At 36.7% G+C, this 19,965-nt stretch overlaps 1 protein-coding gene across 1 annotated transcript in view; it reads left to right on the top strand.

The window, feature by feature from the left end:
* The window catches only part of HIF1A (hypoxia inducible factor 1 subunit alpha), a 45,359-nt gene that overhangs the window by 10,006 nt on the left and 15,388 nt on the right, over window positions 1–19,965 (top strand). Inside the window, exons 2-6 of the mRNA XM_084883120.1 lie at window positions 11,873–12,063; window positions 12,965–13,110; window positions 13,195–13,279; window positions 17,921–18,033; window positions 18,632–18,834. Of these exons, the coding sequence (XP_084739246.1) occupies window positions 11,873–12,063; window positions 12,965–13,110; window positions 13,195–13,279; window positions 17,921–18,033; window positions 18,632–18,834 (738 nt within the window). The remainder of the gene's footprint in view (window positions 1–11,872; window positions 12,064–12,964; window positions 13,111–13,194; window positions 13,280–17,920; window positions 18,034–18,631; window positions 18,835–19,965) is intronic.

Genomic DNA, 19,965 nt, shown 5'->3' with positions numbered 1-19,965 from the left:
GTCTCAGAGGCTCGCTCTGTTTCCTATATTTATAAAGCATTTGGGCAGATTTTTTAAGACCAAGTTTTGTGTGTTTTTTTTTTTTTAATTTATTTTTATAAAGAGAAAGTTTTAATAGACGATTTTGAGTGTGAATGAACAATCTTTTTTTTTTTTTTTTTTTTTTTTTTTTTTTTTTTTTTTTTTTTAATCCTCACACGAGGATAGAGAAACACTTGATAGGTTGCCTCCTGAGCAGATGTTCCAACCACCTGAGCCACCTGTCCAGGGCAAGAAGTATCATCTTAGAGCAGAGTGGCTCAAAGTGTTCTCCAGACCAGCATGAATAATACTAACTTGTTAGAAATGCAGATTTTCAGGCACTTATACAGAGCTCCTGAATCAGAGACTCTGGGGGTAAAGCCCAGTAATTTGTGTTTTAAGAATCCCTCCATTGGTTGTGGTGCAAGCTAAATCTTGAGAACCTCCATCTTAGAGAAAAAGTTTCATATCAACAATTTTTGTGTTATTTATCTGGTACTTTACATTGTAAGTGATCAGGGATTTTTTGAGAGAATCAATACCAATTCTGAATCAGGAGAGAATTGATTGAAACCACTATTTAGGAATAATCTAAAGTGTGTGTGTGTGTGTGTGTGGTCATCAATCCTCACCCTATTTAAATAAATAAAATAAAAATAAATATTTTCCATTAATTTGTATTTGTATTTATTGTTGATTTTTTTTGCCTCTATTTTTAAAAAATCTTTTATTGTTGAAAGTATTACATAAGTCCTTTCTCCCACATTAACCTCTTCCAGCCCAATGTCGTTCCCCTCCTCTCCCCCCAATCCCTCACCACTTCATTTTCTATGTCCACAGGTTATACATACTAGTATATGCATACAAGTTCATTGCTTGATCTCTTCCCACCTGCCTTCCCCTGCCTTCCTTCTGAGTTTCAATAGTTCATGCTTCTACCCTAGGGTGTGTCTGGGTCTTTTTTTGATCATTAGTTTATTTGGTTCATTAGATTCCACATATGAGTGAGATCATATGATACTTATCTTTCTCTCAGTGGCTTATTTCTCTCAGCATAATATTCTCCAGGTCTAACCATGCTGTTGCAAGTAGTAAGAGTTCTTTTTTTACTGCTATGTAGTATTCCATTGTGCAGATGTACCATAGTTTTTTTTTATCCGCTCATCTGCTGATGGGCCCTTAGGCTGTTTCCAGATCTTTGCTATTGTAAATAGTTGCTGCTATGAACTTAGGGGTGCATATATTCTTTCTTTTTTTTTATTTTTTTTTATTTTATTGATTTTGTACAGAGAGGAAGGAAGAGAGATAGAGAGTTAGAAACATCGATGAGAGTCATCGATCAGCTGCCTCTTGCACACCCCCTACTGGGGATATGCCCGCAACCAAGGTAGTACATGCCCTTGACCGGAATCGAACCCGGGACCCTTCAGTCCCCAAGCCGACGCTCTATTCATTGAGCCAAACCGGTCTCGGCATATATTCTTTCTGATGTGTGTTTTGGGTTTCTTGGGATATATTCCTAGAAGTGGATTCACAGGATCAAATGGGAATTTCATATTTAATTTTTTGAGGAAACTTTATATTGTTTTCCACAGTGGCTGCACCAGTCTGCATTCCCACCATCAGTGTACTATAGGGTTCTCTTTTCTCCACAACCTCACCAACACTTGTCCTTTGTTGACTTGTTGATGTCAGCTATTCTGACAGGTGCGAGGTGATATCTCATAGTTGTTTTGATCTGCTCTTCTTGGATGATTAGTGATTTTGAGCATTTTTTCATATGACTCTTGGCTTTCTCTATGTCCACTTTGGAGAAATGTCTATTTAGGTCCTTTGCCCATTTTTAAATTGTTTTGTTTGTTTTCCTTTTGTTAAGTTGTATGAATTCCCTATATATTTTGGAGATTAATCCCTTATTGGATGTATAATTGGCAAATAAATATGTTCTCTCATGTAGTGGGCTCTTTTGTTATTTTATTGATGGTTTCTTTTGCAGCGTAGAAGCTTTTTATTGTAATGTAGTCCCATTTGTTTATTTTATCCTTAGTTTCCATTGGAGATGTATCAGTAAACTTATCGATATGAGAGATGTCTGAGATTTTGGGGCCTATGGTTTTTTTTCTAGTTTTTTTTTTTTTTTAATGGTTTTACACCTTACATTTAAATTGTGTTTTTTTTTAATCCATTTTGAGTTTTTTCTTGTGTTTCTGTTGATTTTTTTAAAGAGAATGGAAGGGAGAGAGGGAGTGAGGGAGAGAAACAGATAAACATCCATACAAACGAGAGAGAGAGAGAGAGAGAGAGAGAGAGAGAGAGAGAGAGAGGGGGGGGGGGGGGGGGGTCGGGGGGGAGGGGGTTGCCTTCCATATGTGCCCCAACCTAGCCAGGGATAGAAACTGCAACGAAGGTACTGCCCTTGACCAGGGAAACCCAAAAAGCCTTTGGTTCAAGGGCCTATGCCATGGTCAGCAAACCATGGCTCGCGAGCCACATGCGGCTCTTTGGCCCCTTGAGTATGGCTCTTCCACAAAATACCATGTGTGAGTGTGCACCTACAGTGCTATTGAAACTTCGTGGCCCGTGCACAGAAGTTGGTTTTCGCTCTCAAAAGAAATTTCAGTCGTTGTACTGTTGATATTTGGCTCTGTTGACTAATGAGTTTGCCAACCACTGGCCTATGCTCTAACCACTTAGCACACTGGCCAGAACCAAAAGCATTTTTTTAAAAAGAGTTGATTTCAGAGAGGAAGGGAGAGGGAGAGATAGAAACATCAATAGTGAGAGAGAATCATTGATCAGTTGCTTCCTGCACGCTCCCTACTTGGGATTGAGCCTGCAACTCTGGCATGTGCTCTTGACTGGAATCAAACTGGGGACTTGTCAGTCTGCAGGCCAATGCTCTATCCATTGAGCCAAAGTGGCTAGGGCAAGCATATTTTTAAAAATAAACAGAACATAAATATACATTAATATTAGTTATAAGTCTATTAGCTAATTAATGTATAAATAGATGTGATAAAGATTTCATTTTCAGAATGTACCCTCTAATTTAAAATAGTGATTCTTTCCCCCTATTTATTTTACTGCAACATTAGAATATCTAGTATTTAAACCTTTTTATGAGGTTATTGGAAGGTGAATAATCTTCTCTAATTGTGGATATTTAAGAGATGTTTCCATATTAGTAAGATAATAATCACCTAAAACAAGAAATTGAAGTTGCTTTCAAAAATGAAATAACTGTGTATATGTTCTGAATGTTTTCCTTTAGAAACAAACCATTTCACCTGTATTTTTAGAATTTCAAATTATGAAATGCTGAATTTTCAAAACCTGAAAATTAGATTAGAATGCAAAGTTGAAAATATTAAATTATACTGCTTACTTGTTCTTAACTTTTCTCTTCTTGGAAAATAAGTTTAAAAGTTAGTTTATACTAAAAGTCTTTCTGGCTTTTCTAACAAATGCAGGTACATTGATGGTGTTAGTTTATTAGTGAATTTTAAAGTATGAAATCTAATTCTGTCATCTTGAAAATCTGTTGCTAATATTTTGTAAACTTTACTAACATAATTGTATCTTTCTGGTTTTATCTGCGTTTATAGATATGACCATATGTATGTGTTTATACATATATACACATTTATTTCTCTATATACTTGTATACATCCATTACATATCCATACAGAGAAATGGATTCATGCTCAAATTTCATTGCATAAATTGCTCTTTTTATATAGTACTATATTGTAACATCTATAGTAAGCACAGATTAACTTTTGTAGATGTTTCCTTGTTTCCTAAAATATTATGTTACTTGATTTTATAAAAAGATTATTGCTGTAACTAATGTTTTATCAGTTAGGGATTGACCCCGGCCACTACTATTGAATAAAGGCAAGAAACATAAATTTAACTAGAATATATGCGCCATGAGGGTAGCAACTTGGTCTCTTTTGTTTATTGAACTATGCTCCATGCTGACAACAAGGTTTGGCTCATAGGAGATGATTAAGAAATATTTATTGACTGAATGGCATTCTCTAACATGATTATAGTAAAATTTCATTTTTCAGCTTACTGATAATGATTAGAACTCAAGACATCTTTCTGGAGAAAATAATTATGAATCATATTTAGATGCCCTAAAAGTGTAATTTATATTTAATTTGAAGTGTCAGATTTTTACTATTTTTTTTTATTAAGTATGGATTTTTAAAAAGTAAACATCTGTTTGAAGTGTTCTGGTTTTGTAGCAATTATCAGATGGAACACAAAACAACAGATCTTATTAATGATAAGAATACTTTTAATAAATATAAAAATATAAAATACTTGTCTAAGAGTAACCAGGCTTGGAGGAAACACCACTAGGATTAGAAATCAACTTAAAGAAACTTTCATGTCTTAATGATGAAAATTCCAACACTTTCTTGAAAAAGACTATAGAAAACAAAATGAGTCCTCTCGTGTTTCCAGATGGGTTAGAAAGACATTTATAAAAGTGATAAAGGTGTTGATTGTAAATAGTTTAACAACGTTAACTTCCACTGATGTATTGCTCTGACCACATACTAGTAAGCTTAGGACAAAACAATAAAAGACATTGTAGGTCATAGTGATGAAGAAAATAATCTTTAAACCTTGAACCTCTTTTCAGCAAATTTGTGTCCTACATTCTCAGCTCTCCTCTCCCTGTGCCTCTAAATCTCTTCTCTCAAAAGATCACTTAACTCTCCTTGGTGATATTTGTGCTATTCACTTTATGCTGCTTGGTTGATTTTTTTCCCTCCTACTTACATCTATTTACCTGTATTTGTAAATGCTTATCCAGATAATCACAGTAAATCCAAATTGTATGCCTTATTCATAGTTCTGACATTATTATGCTGTTTAATTATTATTGTAATCTGTAGGATCACAGGAGCACTGGTAAAGCACAAATTCAGGGATCCCAAAAAGAATATTCAAAGGACAGTCTCAACCTTCCATGAACTGAAGTCAAGGTCAAATAGCAGATTTGAGCTAGTACTAAAGCCAAGTAAAACTTACACATGTCCCTACTAATAGTACAAAGATAAATAAGCCTGTTTCCTATCTTCAAGAAGCTTTTAAGGATTGTTGAGGAAGATAAAATACAGCAAAATAACCAAAGTGGTCAGATCTAGGAGAGAGGAGCAGTTTGAGAAGACAGAACAGAAACAAAGTGATGCTAGAGTTAAAAATGCAGTCTCACATAAACTTAACAGGTCACATATTCAAGAGTACTCCAGGCAGAGAGATTGGGGTGAGTGAGCCAGAAGAAATGGAATACAATAGGTCCTCAGATTACATCAGAGATCCGTTCCTATGGCGTGATGTAATGTGATTTTTGCCCTAAGTCGGAACTCACCTACATAAGCAACTGTCACTCACATGGAGCACATACACAGCAGTAATGAAGTGAAACAGTTAAAAAAAAAAATTAAAAGACAACAATTCCTGACCTTGTGGTAAATAAATAATAAAAAAACATAAAACACATACGTACATACATCGAAATGACGGAACTTTTTTATATATAAATAAATGGGAGATGACAACGTAACCATGAAACGATGTTCGTTGAGTCCAATGGAACCCGAGGACTGTCTTGCATTATGCTTTTGATTTAACTGCAGTGTGTCTGAAGAACGTGGGAAATGATGAGGGTGAAGAGATGGGCAGGGAGCTAGATAAGGATGGGTTTTGTTGGAAATAATTATACTTTGCCCTGTGTACATCTGATGGAATTGTAAGGACATAATATCAGGTTTCTTATTTTGGAAGGATCATTGTGATAATAATTTGAGGGAAAAATTAAAGTGAAGTAAGGGAAGAAAGTTCAGTCAGTGGTTCCCAAATTTCACTGTGTATCTACACCTTTGGAGCTTTTAAAAATCCAGATTTGTGGGCCTGCTTCAGATCTACTGAATCAGAATTTACAAAGATAGAGCCGAGAAGTTTGAAATGTTGCTTAATGTCCCTTAAGTGATTATCATGCAACTAGACCTGCATTTGGGGATATAGCTGTTTTAGTAGATGAAGTAGGAGGATGTTTAAGCCTCATCTGGGCTGTTTTGCTTATCAATATAGTCCTAGTACCCAGCATAGTCCATGGTACTTGATAGATGGTCAATAAATATTTATCCAATGACTGTGTCTTGAGTAGAGGAGGTTATTCTGAGTTTCAGGAAGGCTACTTCCCCTCTTGTGTTTTGGTTCACTAGAGTTATGAACATTAAATTAGCTAATACATAAAAGCACTTAGCACAGTGCCTGGTGCATAGTAAGTAAATGTTAGAAGGGGAAAATTCTCTTCATCTTTTCTCTCATGATACTTTGTGTGATTTAGGTATCTTGGCACTTGCTTATGCCTAGCCAGATATCTTGAAGTGAGTATGCAGATTGCTTTTATTGTAGGGATCCAGATATTGAGCAAATACACCACCAACATTAGTGAGCGAAGATGTTCACATAGTTTCTCTGTACAAATTAAAAATAAAGTATATTGGGAGTATATGAGGTAATATGCTGATTCTCTCTCCTTTGTGGTTGGCAGTACCGGTTAAAAGTTGCCTTGTTTTGAAGAAATGGTCGACAGTGAAGCAGAGAGCATTGCCATTGTAAATGCCTTTCAATTAGGATTTTGGATTATGAGAAGACTCCAAGAAAGATCCTAGCCATAAGTCTCTCCAAATTGCTTAGAGTCAAGTCATAAATTTAAAGCCAACCCCTGTACCTCTTTTATGTCTTTGGAGATGTGCAGAAAACACATTTTGAACTTTATAATAATGATTTAAGAATACTTATCTTGGTAATTAGAATAAATTTCTGAGAGGCAGCATAGACTATTGTTAGTAGCATAGTTTTTAGAGCCAGATGGTTTGAATTTGATTATAGGCTCTACCATTAATCTACTTAGTAACCAGGTTCCTATTTATAACATGGTTATGATAATAATTATTAAATAAGTTAGTACCCTGTTTCCCCGAAAATAAGACAGTGTCTTATATTAATTTTTTCTCCCAAAGATGCGCTAGGTCTTATTTTCAGGGGATGTCTTATTTTTCCATGAAGAATATGGTACACATTTATTGTTAAGACAATCATGTCATCATCTTCTGGAACATCATCATAACAATCCAATTCCTGAATTTCCTGGTTAATTTCTTGTGACTCCATTTCTTTCAGAATCAGTGACCAAATCTCTCATGTTTAGCCTAGGGGGGCCTTATTTTCGGGGGGATGCCTTATATTTCACTCAGAAAGAAACCTGTAAGGAGGTCTTATTTTCAGAGGATGTCTTATTTTCGGGGAAACATGGTAGATGAAAAATATTTAGAATACCACTGTGTAATATTATGCACCATGTAGAAATGTTTGAATTTAAAGCTGCAAGGCCAAAATGCCAACTAAGGAACATGAAAATTTTCCTTTGGCATGAGACTTAAGAAGTACATGCAGTTAAAGCAATGAAATAACAATTTTCACCTATCAGCTTGGAAAAAATTAAAAAGATACAAAGGGTCCATCCTACCTAATAAAAGAGTAATGTGCAAATTAACCGTCACTCCACTCAAGCCACGCCCACCAGCCAATCAGAGCTAGTATGCAAATTAACCCCTACCAAGATGGCAGCAGCAGTTGAGAGGCTTGGGTTTCTCTGACAATAGAGAAAGCCAAGCTTTCCACACACCCTGACTGGCCTAAGCCTCCACTCAAGGATACAAAGTTCCAATTACAGAAGGTAAACCAAACAGAAATGGCTGCAGCCATGGAGCAAGCAGGAGGCTTGGCTCTGCTCCAAACTACAAAGTTTCAATTGTAGAAGATAAATAAATCTCAGATACCAGGGCCTCTACTTGGGTCGCCAGGAGGTGTGGCCAGCCTGCAAACCACCACGGGCCCCTCACCTAGACCCCCCCACATCCCAAGAGAACCCCACCCTGATCCGGGACACGCTTCAGGGCAAACCAGCTGGCCCCCACCCATGCACCAGGCCTCTATCCTATCTAATAAAAGAGTAATATGCAGATTAACCATCACTCCAACACACAAGATGACTGCCCCCATGCAGTCAAAGATCCTGCTCCTATGTGGACACAAGATGGCCTGCAGGGGAGGGCAGTTGAGAGGGACCAGGCCTGCAAGGGAGGGCAGTTGGAGGTGATCAACCCTGTAGGGAAGGGCAGTTAGGGGTGACCAGGCTGACAGAGGAGGGAAGTTGGGGGCAAACAGGCTGGCAGGGGAGCAGTTAGACATCAATCAGGCTGGCAGGGGAGTGGTTAGGGGGTGATCAGGCTGGTAGGCAGAAGTGGTTAGGGGCAATCAGGAAGGCAGGCAGGCGAGCAGTTGGGAGCCAGCAGTCCTGGATTGTGAGAGGAATGTCTGACTGTCCATGTAAACGGGCAGTTTAACATCCTTCGAGGGGTCCCAGATTGAGGGTGCAGGCTGGGCTGAGGGACACCCCGGCACGAATTTCATGCACTGGGCCTCTAGTAATTTATGTTACTGCAGACTGCTTGGAGAAATGGATACACATGTTCATGGGTTGGCAGAGACAAAAATGGGTATAGACCTTTTTGGAAAGGAATATTTAAATGCCACATTCTTCAGATCATGAAATTTCACTTCACTATGTCTATCTTGTAGAAATACGGGCAGTGCAGATGCTGAAACTCATAAGAACTTTGGAAGCTTTAAGCTTAGAAATATTTTAAGAGCTCCCATAGTAACATATGAAGAACATCAGATAAATTTTATTAAATTTTTATTACAGGTCTCTGAATTATTTTATGTCTAGATTAGGGGTGTCGAACTCAATCAGAGAAGGGGCCAAAATCTAAAATCCAGCCTAAATCGCGGGCCGAATGGTTTACTGAACAGTCATAAACTGACAATGTCATAAACTGACAGCGGAGTGCAGTGATGACAGCGTGGTGCGGGCCACATTGCAAGGCCTGGCGGGCTGGATTTGGCCCGCGGGCCTTGTGTTTGACACATGTGGTCTAGATTGATTATATAATTGAAGATTTACTAATTTTTATTACCTTCATCTAATATAGGTTTGTCAACACTTGAAGTATCATGTTACTTATTTCAATTAGGGTTATTTTCCAAAATTTGGCACATATTCAAATTCTTATCCTTACAGTCTTCACTAGTTTAAAATATTGTCTTTTAAGTGCTTTATCCAAGCTCACATTTCTAATGGCTTTGTCTTATAAATTTAGTTGCCACATCTTGATCAATCATAATCTTCAAAATTCCGGACCATACAAATATTTCTAAAGTTATGGAGATAATCCATCACCATGGTTATGGTTAGCTTGTTCAGACACAGGTAATGAAAAGGATTTAAATTTTCCATAGAGTTTTGTTTGGGTAGTCATTTTGGTAACTTAGATTTGGTTGAGTATTAAAAGAAAGGACTACTAAGTCTGAAAGTTGCTGATAAAATTCGGATCATCTAGTAGTTGTGGCCTTTGAACTAATATTCATGTTTATCATGAGGTCATTGATTGGCACTCTATTTGGTGGTTTTGCTTGAACCAGATAGGATTCTGTTTTCCTCTGTCATTGCTGCATCTCAGCTTGCCAATTTCAGAGGGGGAAAGAAATGAGGGAAACAGTATCCCAGAAGCTAGGGGACAGACACACAGGATCTCTCCTCCATCCCCCTCCCTCCCCAGAACTCTAGTATATGTATAAAATATATTTTTAATACTTTTATTCTTGTACACTTTATTTTTAAGTTCAAATTTAAAACATTTTCTTAAATCAATAAGGATAATGGGGCAGTTTTAAGGCACATAAATAATGTTTCGTTGCCGAGACCGGTTTGGCTCAATGGATAGAGCTTAGGCCTGCGGACTGAAAGGTCCCGGGTTTGATTCTGGTCAAGGGCGTGTACCTTGGTTGCAGGCACATCCCCAGTAGGGGGTGTGCAAGAGGCAGCTGATCGATGATTCTCTCATTGATGTTCCTAACTCTCTATCCCTCTCTCTTCCTCTCTGTAAAAAATCAATAAAATATATTTTTAAAAAAGTAATGTTTCGTGTTATTAACATTGTTACTTTTTCATATCCTCGTCTATTTTAGTTTTTTTAATTTAAATTGTATAGCATTGAGAAAATCGGGTTCACATAGGTAAGTAGTTATAAGTAGTAATAGTTTTTAATAGTTCGCCTTAAATCTAAAAATATTCAAGTTAAATTGATCTAGATGTTTGAATTGAAATTTTTATATCGAAGTTCAGCTCTAACAACAGTAAATGTTGATATTCCTTATTAAAGCATAAAAGAGAAGCATATGAACCTGAATAAGTTCTAAAAACTATCTTACCATTGTTGTTACAATACAACTTGTTATTCACATGTTATTACACCTGGGTTCAATCCCATCCGCTACATACTGGCAATTTTTGAACAGCTGCATCCCAATTTTATCATCTGATAATATTTAACCAATCCATAGGTTGATAGAACTAAGCATCTTGTAGAGGGCAGTGTTTGGCCCATCTTGTAGAGGGCAGTGTTTGGCCCATAGCTACTCTGTTTCCCCAAAAATAAGACAGTGTCTTATATTAATTTTTTCTCCCAAAGTTGCGCTAGGTCTTATTTTCAGGGGATGTCTTATCTTTCCATGCGCTAGGTCTTATTTTCAGAGGATGTCTTATTTTCGGGGAAACACGTGTTAAAGAAGTTAAGGCTGGAACCGGTTTGGCTCAGTGGATAGAGCGTTGGCCTGCGGACTAAAGGGTCCCAGGGCATGTACCTTGGGTTTCCAGTCAAGGGCTTGTACCTTGGTTGTGGGCACATCCCCAGTAGGAGGTGTGCAGGAGACAGCTGGTGGATGTTTCTCTCTCATCGTTGTTTCTAACTCTATATCCCTCTCCCTCCCTCTCTGTAAAAAAAAAAAAAATCAATAAAATGTATTTTTTTTTTTAAAGAAATTAAGGACAGAACCCAGTTTAACTTTGTTGCTATGCAGCTAAGCAGAGAAACTGACTCTGCATGATTGGATTTATGAAAATCTTTTTTACTGACCTGATTCTTGGAAGAGTTCCCCAAAGATACCTTATTAATTAATACCTTTCTTAATCTTTATTAATACATTCCTTTAAATTCTTATTACTGTGCTACATCTTTGTTTTTCATAACCCCACATTTACTTAGTACCTGTTGTGCTAGTCATAGATAAGGGGCTGTTAAGGGAGTAAACAACCTGAAAACAGTAGTTTATTATAGCTGCTAATGTAAATTCCTATACCTTATAGTCACTACTGCTCATATAGTAAAAGGGAGGGTGGGAGAGTAGAGTCAAAAATGTATTTGTAGCTATTATTGTTCTGTTTAAAAACACCTGCTTTCAAGTTACTATGCACAACTTCCATTTCTCTAAACTTAATCATGAATTCTCTATGTTGAGACTTTTTGAATGGCTGTAAAGGTGGTACAGCCTTCATATACAGACTATTTTTCATATACAGACTATGATTTGGACTAAAACAAAAACACTCTCTTCAATTTGACATGCCAGAGAGGAAACACCTGTTTCAGACAGGTTTAAAGCTTCATCTTGGACTTCTTGTTGAGAGTTTTCATGTCTGCAATAATCCAGAAATTTCTATAATTCTCTATCCAAAAATTTCTATAGCTCTCTATTAAAAATACATTTCATGTAGTAGAAAAATCTCTATATAATTTAATTACATTGCATCTTCTAATCCTTCTATGGTAAGCAGAATGTAAATTTTTATTCAAGCAAAGGCACACTAACAAATTTTCTGTCTCTTTTCTCCCCTCTCCCATTCCTTTTTGTTATATAGGATAAGTTCTGAACGTCGAAAAGAGAAGTCTAGAGATGCAGCCAGATCTCGGCGAAGTAAAGAGTCTGAAGTTTTTTATGAGCTTGCTCATCAGTTGCCACTTCCCCATAACGTGAGTTCGCATCTTGATAAGGCTTCTGTTATGAGGCTTACCATCAGTTATCTGCGTGTGAGGAAACTTCTGGATGCTGGTGAGTTGTTTTATTGGGGCATGCTAGGCCTAAAAATTAGAAATTAAAAGTAATTAGAAATTATATTTAGAGGCTGGTCATACTCTCACTTGTTCTTTAATACGATTGCCTTTTTATTACATGCTTTTAAAGCTTCAGGCCTTTTGCCCCTCTTTATTTCCTGCCCCACCTACCCACCTAGGTGGGTATTTCCTCCCCCGCCTCTTCTCACTGAAGAATATGTTTGTTTATTTGAGAGAGATCTATATAAAGGAGAAATATCAGGCTTGTGCCCCAACCAGGAATCGAACCCTCAACCTTCTGGTTGAGGACAATGCTCCCAACAAACTGATCCTCTTGGCCAGGGCCCTACCTATTTTTTTTTTTTAACATGACCATTCTTTCTCTTTCCAGTTTGCCTTGCCTTGCTGTATTACTTTAAATAATCCTTAAAAGTAGCTGAAAAATCTCGCCGAAACCTGTTTGGCTCAGTGGTAGAGCGTCCGTCTGTGGACTGAAAGGTCCCAGGTTCGATTCCGGTCAAGGGCATGTACCTTGGTTGCGGGCACATCCCTGGTGGGGGGTGTGCAAGAGGCAGCTGGTCGATGTTTCTCTCTCATTGACGTTTTTAGCTCTCTATCTCTCTCTCCCTTCCTCTCTGTAAAAAATCAATAAAATATATTTTAAAAATAAATAAATAAAAATAAAAGCAGCTGAAAAATCTAATTTTAGTCTTCCTGTTCTCTGACCTTGATTGTTCTATGTTAAAAGGAGAGTGATGGGGGGGTGGGGAGGATATTAATATGCAGAAAAAATATATGTTGTGTATCTTAAGTAAGTGGAGAAAACTTTATTGAAACATCTGAGTATTCATTTAAGTATAATTTTTAAATTATTTTCCTTTTGTTTGTGCTCTTTTTAGGTGATTTGGATACTGAAGATGAAATGAAGGCGCAAATGAATTGCTTTTATTTGAAAGCCCTGGATGGTTTTGTTATGGTTCTCACAGATGATGGTGACATGATTTACATTTCTGATAATGTGAACAAATACATGGGGTTGACTCAGGTAAAATACCCTTATATTAAGAGAGCTTCTTTATATATTTATGATTTTATGATGTAGATCTAATTTTTTAAAATGTGTTTACAGTTTGAACTAACTGGACACAGTGTGTTTGATTTTACTCATCCGTGTGACCATGAGGAAATGAGAGAAATGCTTACACACAGAAATGGTGAGAAGAAAAGTCTATTGTTTGATATAATGTGACAGGTGGTTTTACCTGATCAGATACTGTTACTAATTTTTAGATTCTGTTATTGTACTATCTAAGGCAAAACATCATTTCATGTTAATTAAATGTTACTCTATTCTTGGTTAAATTCATTCTATTTTTAAAGAATTTCATTAAAGTATGTAAAAAATGTTTTTAAAGCCACCTAATTCCATAAATATATAGCTATAAGAATAGATGCTATTCGTATAAAATAAAATGGAAAAATAAATAAAGATCAGGACTAAGGAAGTTATAGATTAAAATACAACTTTAAGACAAGAAGTCAATTCAAATGGCAGATTATAGAATCTTAGACAATTAACTAAAGTTGAGGTGCCAGTTTGGATTTTAGCTTTCTAAAGGCTCAAGAAAAAGAAAAGAGAAGGTTCACCGGAATTTAAAGAATGTGATACTTGCTTATTTGACCTTTCATGAAGTTTGAAATAACTTGAGAATATGTAATTAATTATGAAGTATTACATTATGGATGCCCCACATTATCAACAACAAAAAGACCTGCTAACACACATATGTCAAACACAAGGCCCGCTGGCCAAATCCAGCCCGCCAGGCCTTGCAATGTGGCCCGCACCGCACTGTCATCACTGCACTCCGCTGTCAGTTTATGACATTGTCAGTTTATGACTGTTCAGTAAACCATTCGGCCCGCGATTTAGGCTGGATTTTAGATTTTGGCCCCTTCTCTGATTGAGTTTGACACCCCTATGCTAACACCTCTAACTCTTAAGAATGAATTGTTAAAAGTAACCAAATGTTCCAAGATTTTGGGAAAGTACCGCTTTCCCCCCTGAAATTCAAAACATGAATTATTTATTTGGAATTTTCCCATTTACTATTTTTGGACCCGAGGTTGATTGTGGGTAAAGGAAACCAAAGCAAAACGCCAGATAAGGAGGTGACTGCTGTACTCTACAGCCTATCAGGAATCTGCACTTAAAAACTTAACAAGACTGTTTTCATATGCATGCCCTCTTAAATAGAGTATCCTGATCATAATTTGTAAATTTTCATTGTATCTTTCATGACTGAAAGTTATAATGAAAATTTGTCATTGTGCATTAAAATTATAGTACTTTTCAATAGTTTTGTTAATGGTTTCTTTTTCATCTTATCTCATTTATGATAATAGTTAACCTCTATTCAGAGATTATGCTGTGCCAGGACACTGTTCTCTGAATTTATGTGCTTTCTAACTCCTTTATTCCTCACAAAAGTACTGTGAAGATACTGTTGTTACTTGTTGTTTTACTGAGGAAATTGGGGCACGGAGTTATTGAGCAGTTTGCCCACAATTACTGGGTGGGTAAATGGTAGAGCATGACTTAAATTCGGGTGGACTGGCTCTAGAGTTCACATTGTAGAGCTCTTTTCATATTTAGCAACTCTCACTACCTTCTACTGCCATTTGCCAAGGAATCTTGTCAGCAGGAGCCCTCTCCTGTTTTTAAATTTCATACTGTGTGTTTACTGTGAACTTGGAAAGCAAATGCGTATTTTTTATAATTCTGTATAAAGGAGGAGTAAATAAATTCTGAGCAAAGACCTAAGTAGATTGTCAATTAGTTCAGTATATGAGTTCAGGTGATTAGATTTGAGGATTTCTATTGGCAGCTCAGTGCTTCCATTAGACTAGACCAGTGGTCGGCAAACTCATTAGTCAACAGAGCCAAATATCAACAGTACAATTAAAATTTCTTTTGAGAGCTGAAAACCAACTTCTGCTCATGGGCCACGAAGTTTCAATCTCACTGTATGTGCGCACCCTCACGTGGTATTTTGTGGAAGAGCCACACTCAAGGGGCCAAAGAGACGCATATGGCTTGTGAACTACGGTTTGCTGACCACTGGACTAGACTATAAGTGGATGGATATTAGGAAGTCATGTTTTGATTTGGTAATAATGTGTTATTCTAAATCAGATATAGTCTGCTTAATATAGTTTAAATATATGTTTTAAACCAAGCACATAAACATTTTAAAAAATCATTCCTAATGCAGTTCATGAATTTTTGATGTTTCATTGAGGAGGAAAAAAATGCAGATTTTCACTTTCGTTTTTATTAATTTTTAAAAAAATATATTTGATTTTTTACAAAGAAGAAGGGAGAGGGATAGAGAGTTAGAAACATTGATGAGAGAGAAACATCGACCAGCTGCCTCCTGCACACCCCACACTGGGGATGTGCCTGCAACCAGTGTATATGCCCTTAACCAGAATCGAACCTGGGAACTTTCAGTCCGCAGGCTGATGCTCTATTAATTGAGCCAAACTGATTTCAGCCAAATTTTCACTTTTAAAAAAGAGGGGCTGCTATAGTGCATCACATTTTAATGATACACTGAGAGCTGTTATTGGTGTATTTACACAATGTAGTTACACAATGTAATACATTTACACAATGTATTATTCTGTTTTTGGGGAGAGAGAGGAAGAGAGAGAGCATTGATTTGTTGTTCCACGTATGTATGCATTCATTGGTTGATTGTTGTATGTACCCTGACCAGGGGTAGAACCCACAACCATGGCATATCAGGACAGTGCTGTAACTGACTGAGCTCCTAGCCAGCACTAATCCTATTATTCTTCTGTTAAAAAGATTCTTTAGATATCATAAGAAATTATAAAATACAATTTATTTTTAGAAGGCTAAAAATCTATTTCTTGAGAAATGTTTCTTCCATTAGGAAAATGCTAGTACTTTTCTACTACCTTGGTATTTAAATTTATCTTCATGTTATAATTCAACGGCTTTGGGTTTCAAAGGTCAATCCAATTTAAGCTTAGATTATGAAAGACTGAAAATACCCCCAAAGAGTTTACATGTGGATCATTGCTGCCACCATCAGTCTCCCTCCTCCCCCCTCCCCCCTGCGCCCCCCTCCCCCCACTCCATACATACCCCACATGCATGCCCTTATACCATAATTAAGACCAGTATGATGTGAGGCATCTTTTTAAAATCCATTCTCAAGCACTTCTAAGGAGAGCAAATTAAATCCTTATTTAAATAAATCCAAATAACTGTGTTAGCACCAAGACTGCCCCAACTTACCTAGTTCTATTATTATAAGTCTGAGCTATAACTCTTCTTTCTCAAGAGTCTAACATTTCTAGCTAACCTGGCCAAAATTTAAATTTAACTTGTTTCTTTTCTACTTGACACTTTTCTTTCAATATACTAGCCTTAAAAATCTTCAAAATTAAAAATTTCTCTGTTGCCTTATTTCTATCAATTTTTAATAAGTTTTTATAGGTTCTGCCTTTTTATCTTTGTCATCCTTTTTACTTCTGCTACTGTTCAGTCCCTCATTGCCATCATGTATTCTAATTCTTATGCATTCTATATGTTGCTGCTAAATTAATGTTATTTAAGTTCCTGGTTGTGCTTCCCACTTCAGAATTTTTTAGAAACTCCATGTTGTATATTTAAGGCTGAATTCATTGTAGCCCTCCATAGCTACAGCTCTAACCTTCTCTTCTCTTCTCTTCTCTTCTCATTTTGTCTCATTACTCTTTATATTGTGGCCAAACTGAACTTTCTGGTACTTGTGCCCAAATTTGCTGATTTCCCCACCTATGTGCTTTTCCTTCTCTTCTATCTGGAATAATACCCTTCAACTCATCTCTACTTATTGAAATGCTAAGTTTCTTTCTAAGAAGAGCTTCCTAATTTCCCCTGGACTAGAAGTTACAAAGCTCTCTCTATACTTCTTTAAATTGTTCTTGTAAGTCTTGGGCACTTAACTCTGCATTGTATTGTTATCATTAACTTCCCCACATCTAAATGTTTAATTTCTTAAGGCTGTGTGTCTTACTCATCTTTGTATTGCCTTCACTATCTAGTCCAGTTCCTGAATAATAAATACTCAATCAGACTGATCAATGAAGATAAGAAATCAAGTTGCTATTTGAGGGTTGTAATCTCATTTTTTAGTTATATAAGGTTTGGAATATGAGTAAATAGACCTGAGTTGATTTAATTCCAAATTGGCTCTGAAAAGTCATTTACTCTCTCCCTCTCCCCCCCATAACAAGATAGAAATAGCTTCCTGCCTGCTTCATAGAAAGATTTAAGGAAAAATTAGATATATAAAAATGTTTATTTGCTATTGAAGAAATTTTTTATTTTAGAAGTTCTGTAAATAATGGAGTACTTATTATAAATTGAACTAATATATTTAGTAAAGGTTTGGAAGAGTTTGTTGAAGTTCCTTTTTGGGGGAACTGATAGCATAGTTTGCGGACAAATTCATACCATATTTATATTTCTTTGCAATTTGATCAACATTACTGGCTTGAATGTGAAGTGATTACTGTTACTCAATTACCAACTCAGGGAATTCTTCTACCAACGCAGGGAATCACTGCTGTTACAAACCCAGTGCTGGCTCAGGGTGTTAGGTTGCTGGATGTGTTGGAGTGTGCAAAGCGAGTGTGACTGTTTTTGTTCATGCTGGGATATTTAATTGAGCAGCTCCCAGGTGTGCTACTCTTACTATAACAAATTTACATACTCTTACTATAACAAATTTACATATTAAACTAAACCTTTAAATTTTATTTTCTGCTTTCCTTAGGCCTTGTGAAAAAGGGTAAAGAGCAAAATACACAGCGAAGCTTTTTTCTCAGAATGAAGTGTACCCTAACTAGCCGGGGGAGAACTATGAACATCAAGTCTGCAACATGGAAGGTAAGTAAAAATGGGTTGTGAATGGTGATGCACTTGATTTATAGAGAACTTCATGCATCTTGGCATTGCTAGCATTAAGTAGCTTTAGCACTGTGAAGGAAAACAGATTTGTTGTTCCTTGGCATTTGCAGATTTAACATACAAATAGTATATTAATTTGCCAGTTTGAGGCATAATGGGAATTAACACTGGCTTATTGAGCTAACGTAGTCAGTTCGCTTTGCCAACCATCCAGAGTTTGAATCTTTATAGAGCTTAATTTTTAATTCATTGTTGTATCATTTGTTTTGCTCAGTGTTAAAATAGTCATTAAAGCAAGAAATAACCATCACACAGCTATGATGACCAGCTGAATGAAAAATCAGCCCAGATTTGTTGTATGAGATTTTAAAAAGAGTAATTAATCTGTGATGCCTGCGGTATAGGCCAGGCGTGGTGTAGGGAAAACATTTATTGATTTTCAGAATATAGTTTACCTACTAATGACAGTAAATTTTTACCAATGCTTACTTGCCATATCAGACTCAACTACTTACTGCTGTATATTTTTTTCTAGCATTGTATATTTAAAAAAAAACTGCTGTTTCTCCATACACAGGTACTTCACTGCACAGGACATATTCATGTGTACAATACCAATGGTAACCAATCTCAGTGTGGGTATAAGAAACCACCCATGACGTGCTTGGTGCTGATTTGTGAACCCATTCCTCATCCATCAAATATTGAAATTCCATTAGATAGCAAGACTTTTCTCAGTCGACACAGTCTGGATATGAAATTTTCTTATTGTGATGAAAGGTAAGTGAGATACAAAATACAATTTGAAAATTTTCGTTAGTCTACAATTTTTAAAAAACTATTGAGAGGGACCAGGTCTGCAGGGGAGGGCAGTTAGGGGTGACCAGGCTGGCAGAGGAGGGAAGTTGGGGGCAAACAGGCTGGCAGGCAGAAGCAGATAGGGGCAGTCAGGAAGGCATGCAGGTGAGCAGTTTTGAGCCAGCAGTCCTGGATTGTGACAGGGATGTCCGACTGCCTGTTTAGGCACAATACCGGTGGACATATTTAATAAATAGACAATCGGACACCCCTCGAGGGATCCCAGATTGGAGAGGGTGCAGGTTGGGCTGAGAGACACCACGACCACCACTACTACCACCACCACCACCACCACCCCCACACACACACACACACATATACACACACACACATACACATACACACACACACACACACACACCTCACTCCAGTGCATGAATTTCGTGTACTGGGCCTCTAGTTTAACCATCATGTAGATAAGAATGCCTCACCCCCATTGGACAAGGAAATGTTAAGAGTGCTGGTTTTGGAATCACATAATCCTGGATTCATTCCTGGCCTCCTGCTCTGGTACTTACAGTGTAGCCTTGGTCTTAGAACTGAACTGTTCTAAATCTTGTTTCTTATCTAAAATGAGGGTGATATTTCAAAAGGCTGTTGCTAGGATCAAAAGAGTTTGTTGAGTGCTTAACGAACACTGGTGTCATCTTTAAGAAAAATGAAGATAGAGCTAAGAAGTATTTTATGACATTAATTTGCAGTATTCATTTGAATATATGATAGAACAGAAATGCCCTCCTTTTTTGAGAAATTATTTTTTTATTTTTTTAACTTAGTTACAAAGTATAGGGATAGGCTGAAAAAAAGAAAGTGATGAAGCTAAAAAGAGAAAGATTATTTCAGAAAATTTAACAAAATGATCATGACAGAGGAGAAAAAATAGCTAGTTTAGAGTTTGGCAAAGTAAGATTTTGAGTTTGACTAGTTATTTTTCTGCTTAGAGGTCTTTGTAGATACTTCACATCTATAACCCTTAAGAAAAAGATAAAAAAAAATTAAAATCTAACATATCAAACTTCTAACATCTAAAATATTCCACACGTAGCTATTATT

The sequence above is a fragment of the Pipistrellus hanaki genome, assembly GCF_964339955.1.
Source record: "Pipistrellus hanaki genome assembly, chromosome: 1".
Classification (NCBI taxonomy): Eukaryota; Metazoa; Chordata; class Mammalia; order Chiroptera; family Vespertilionidae; genus Pipistrellus; species Pipistrellus hanaki.
The sequence above is the reverse complement of the archived record's forward strand: the minus strand, read 5'-3'. Positions and strand labels throughout refer to the sequence as shown.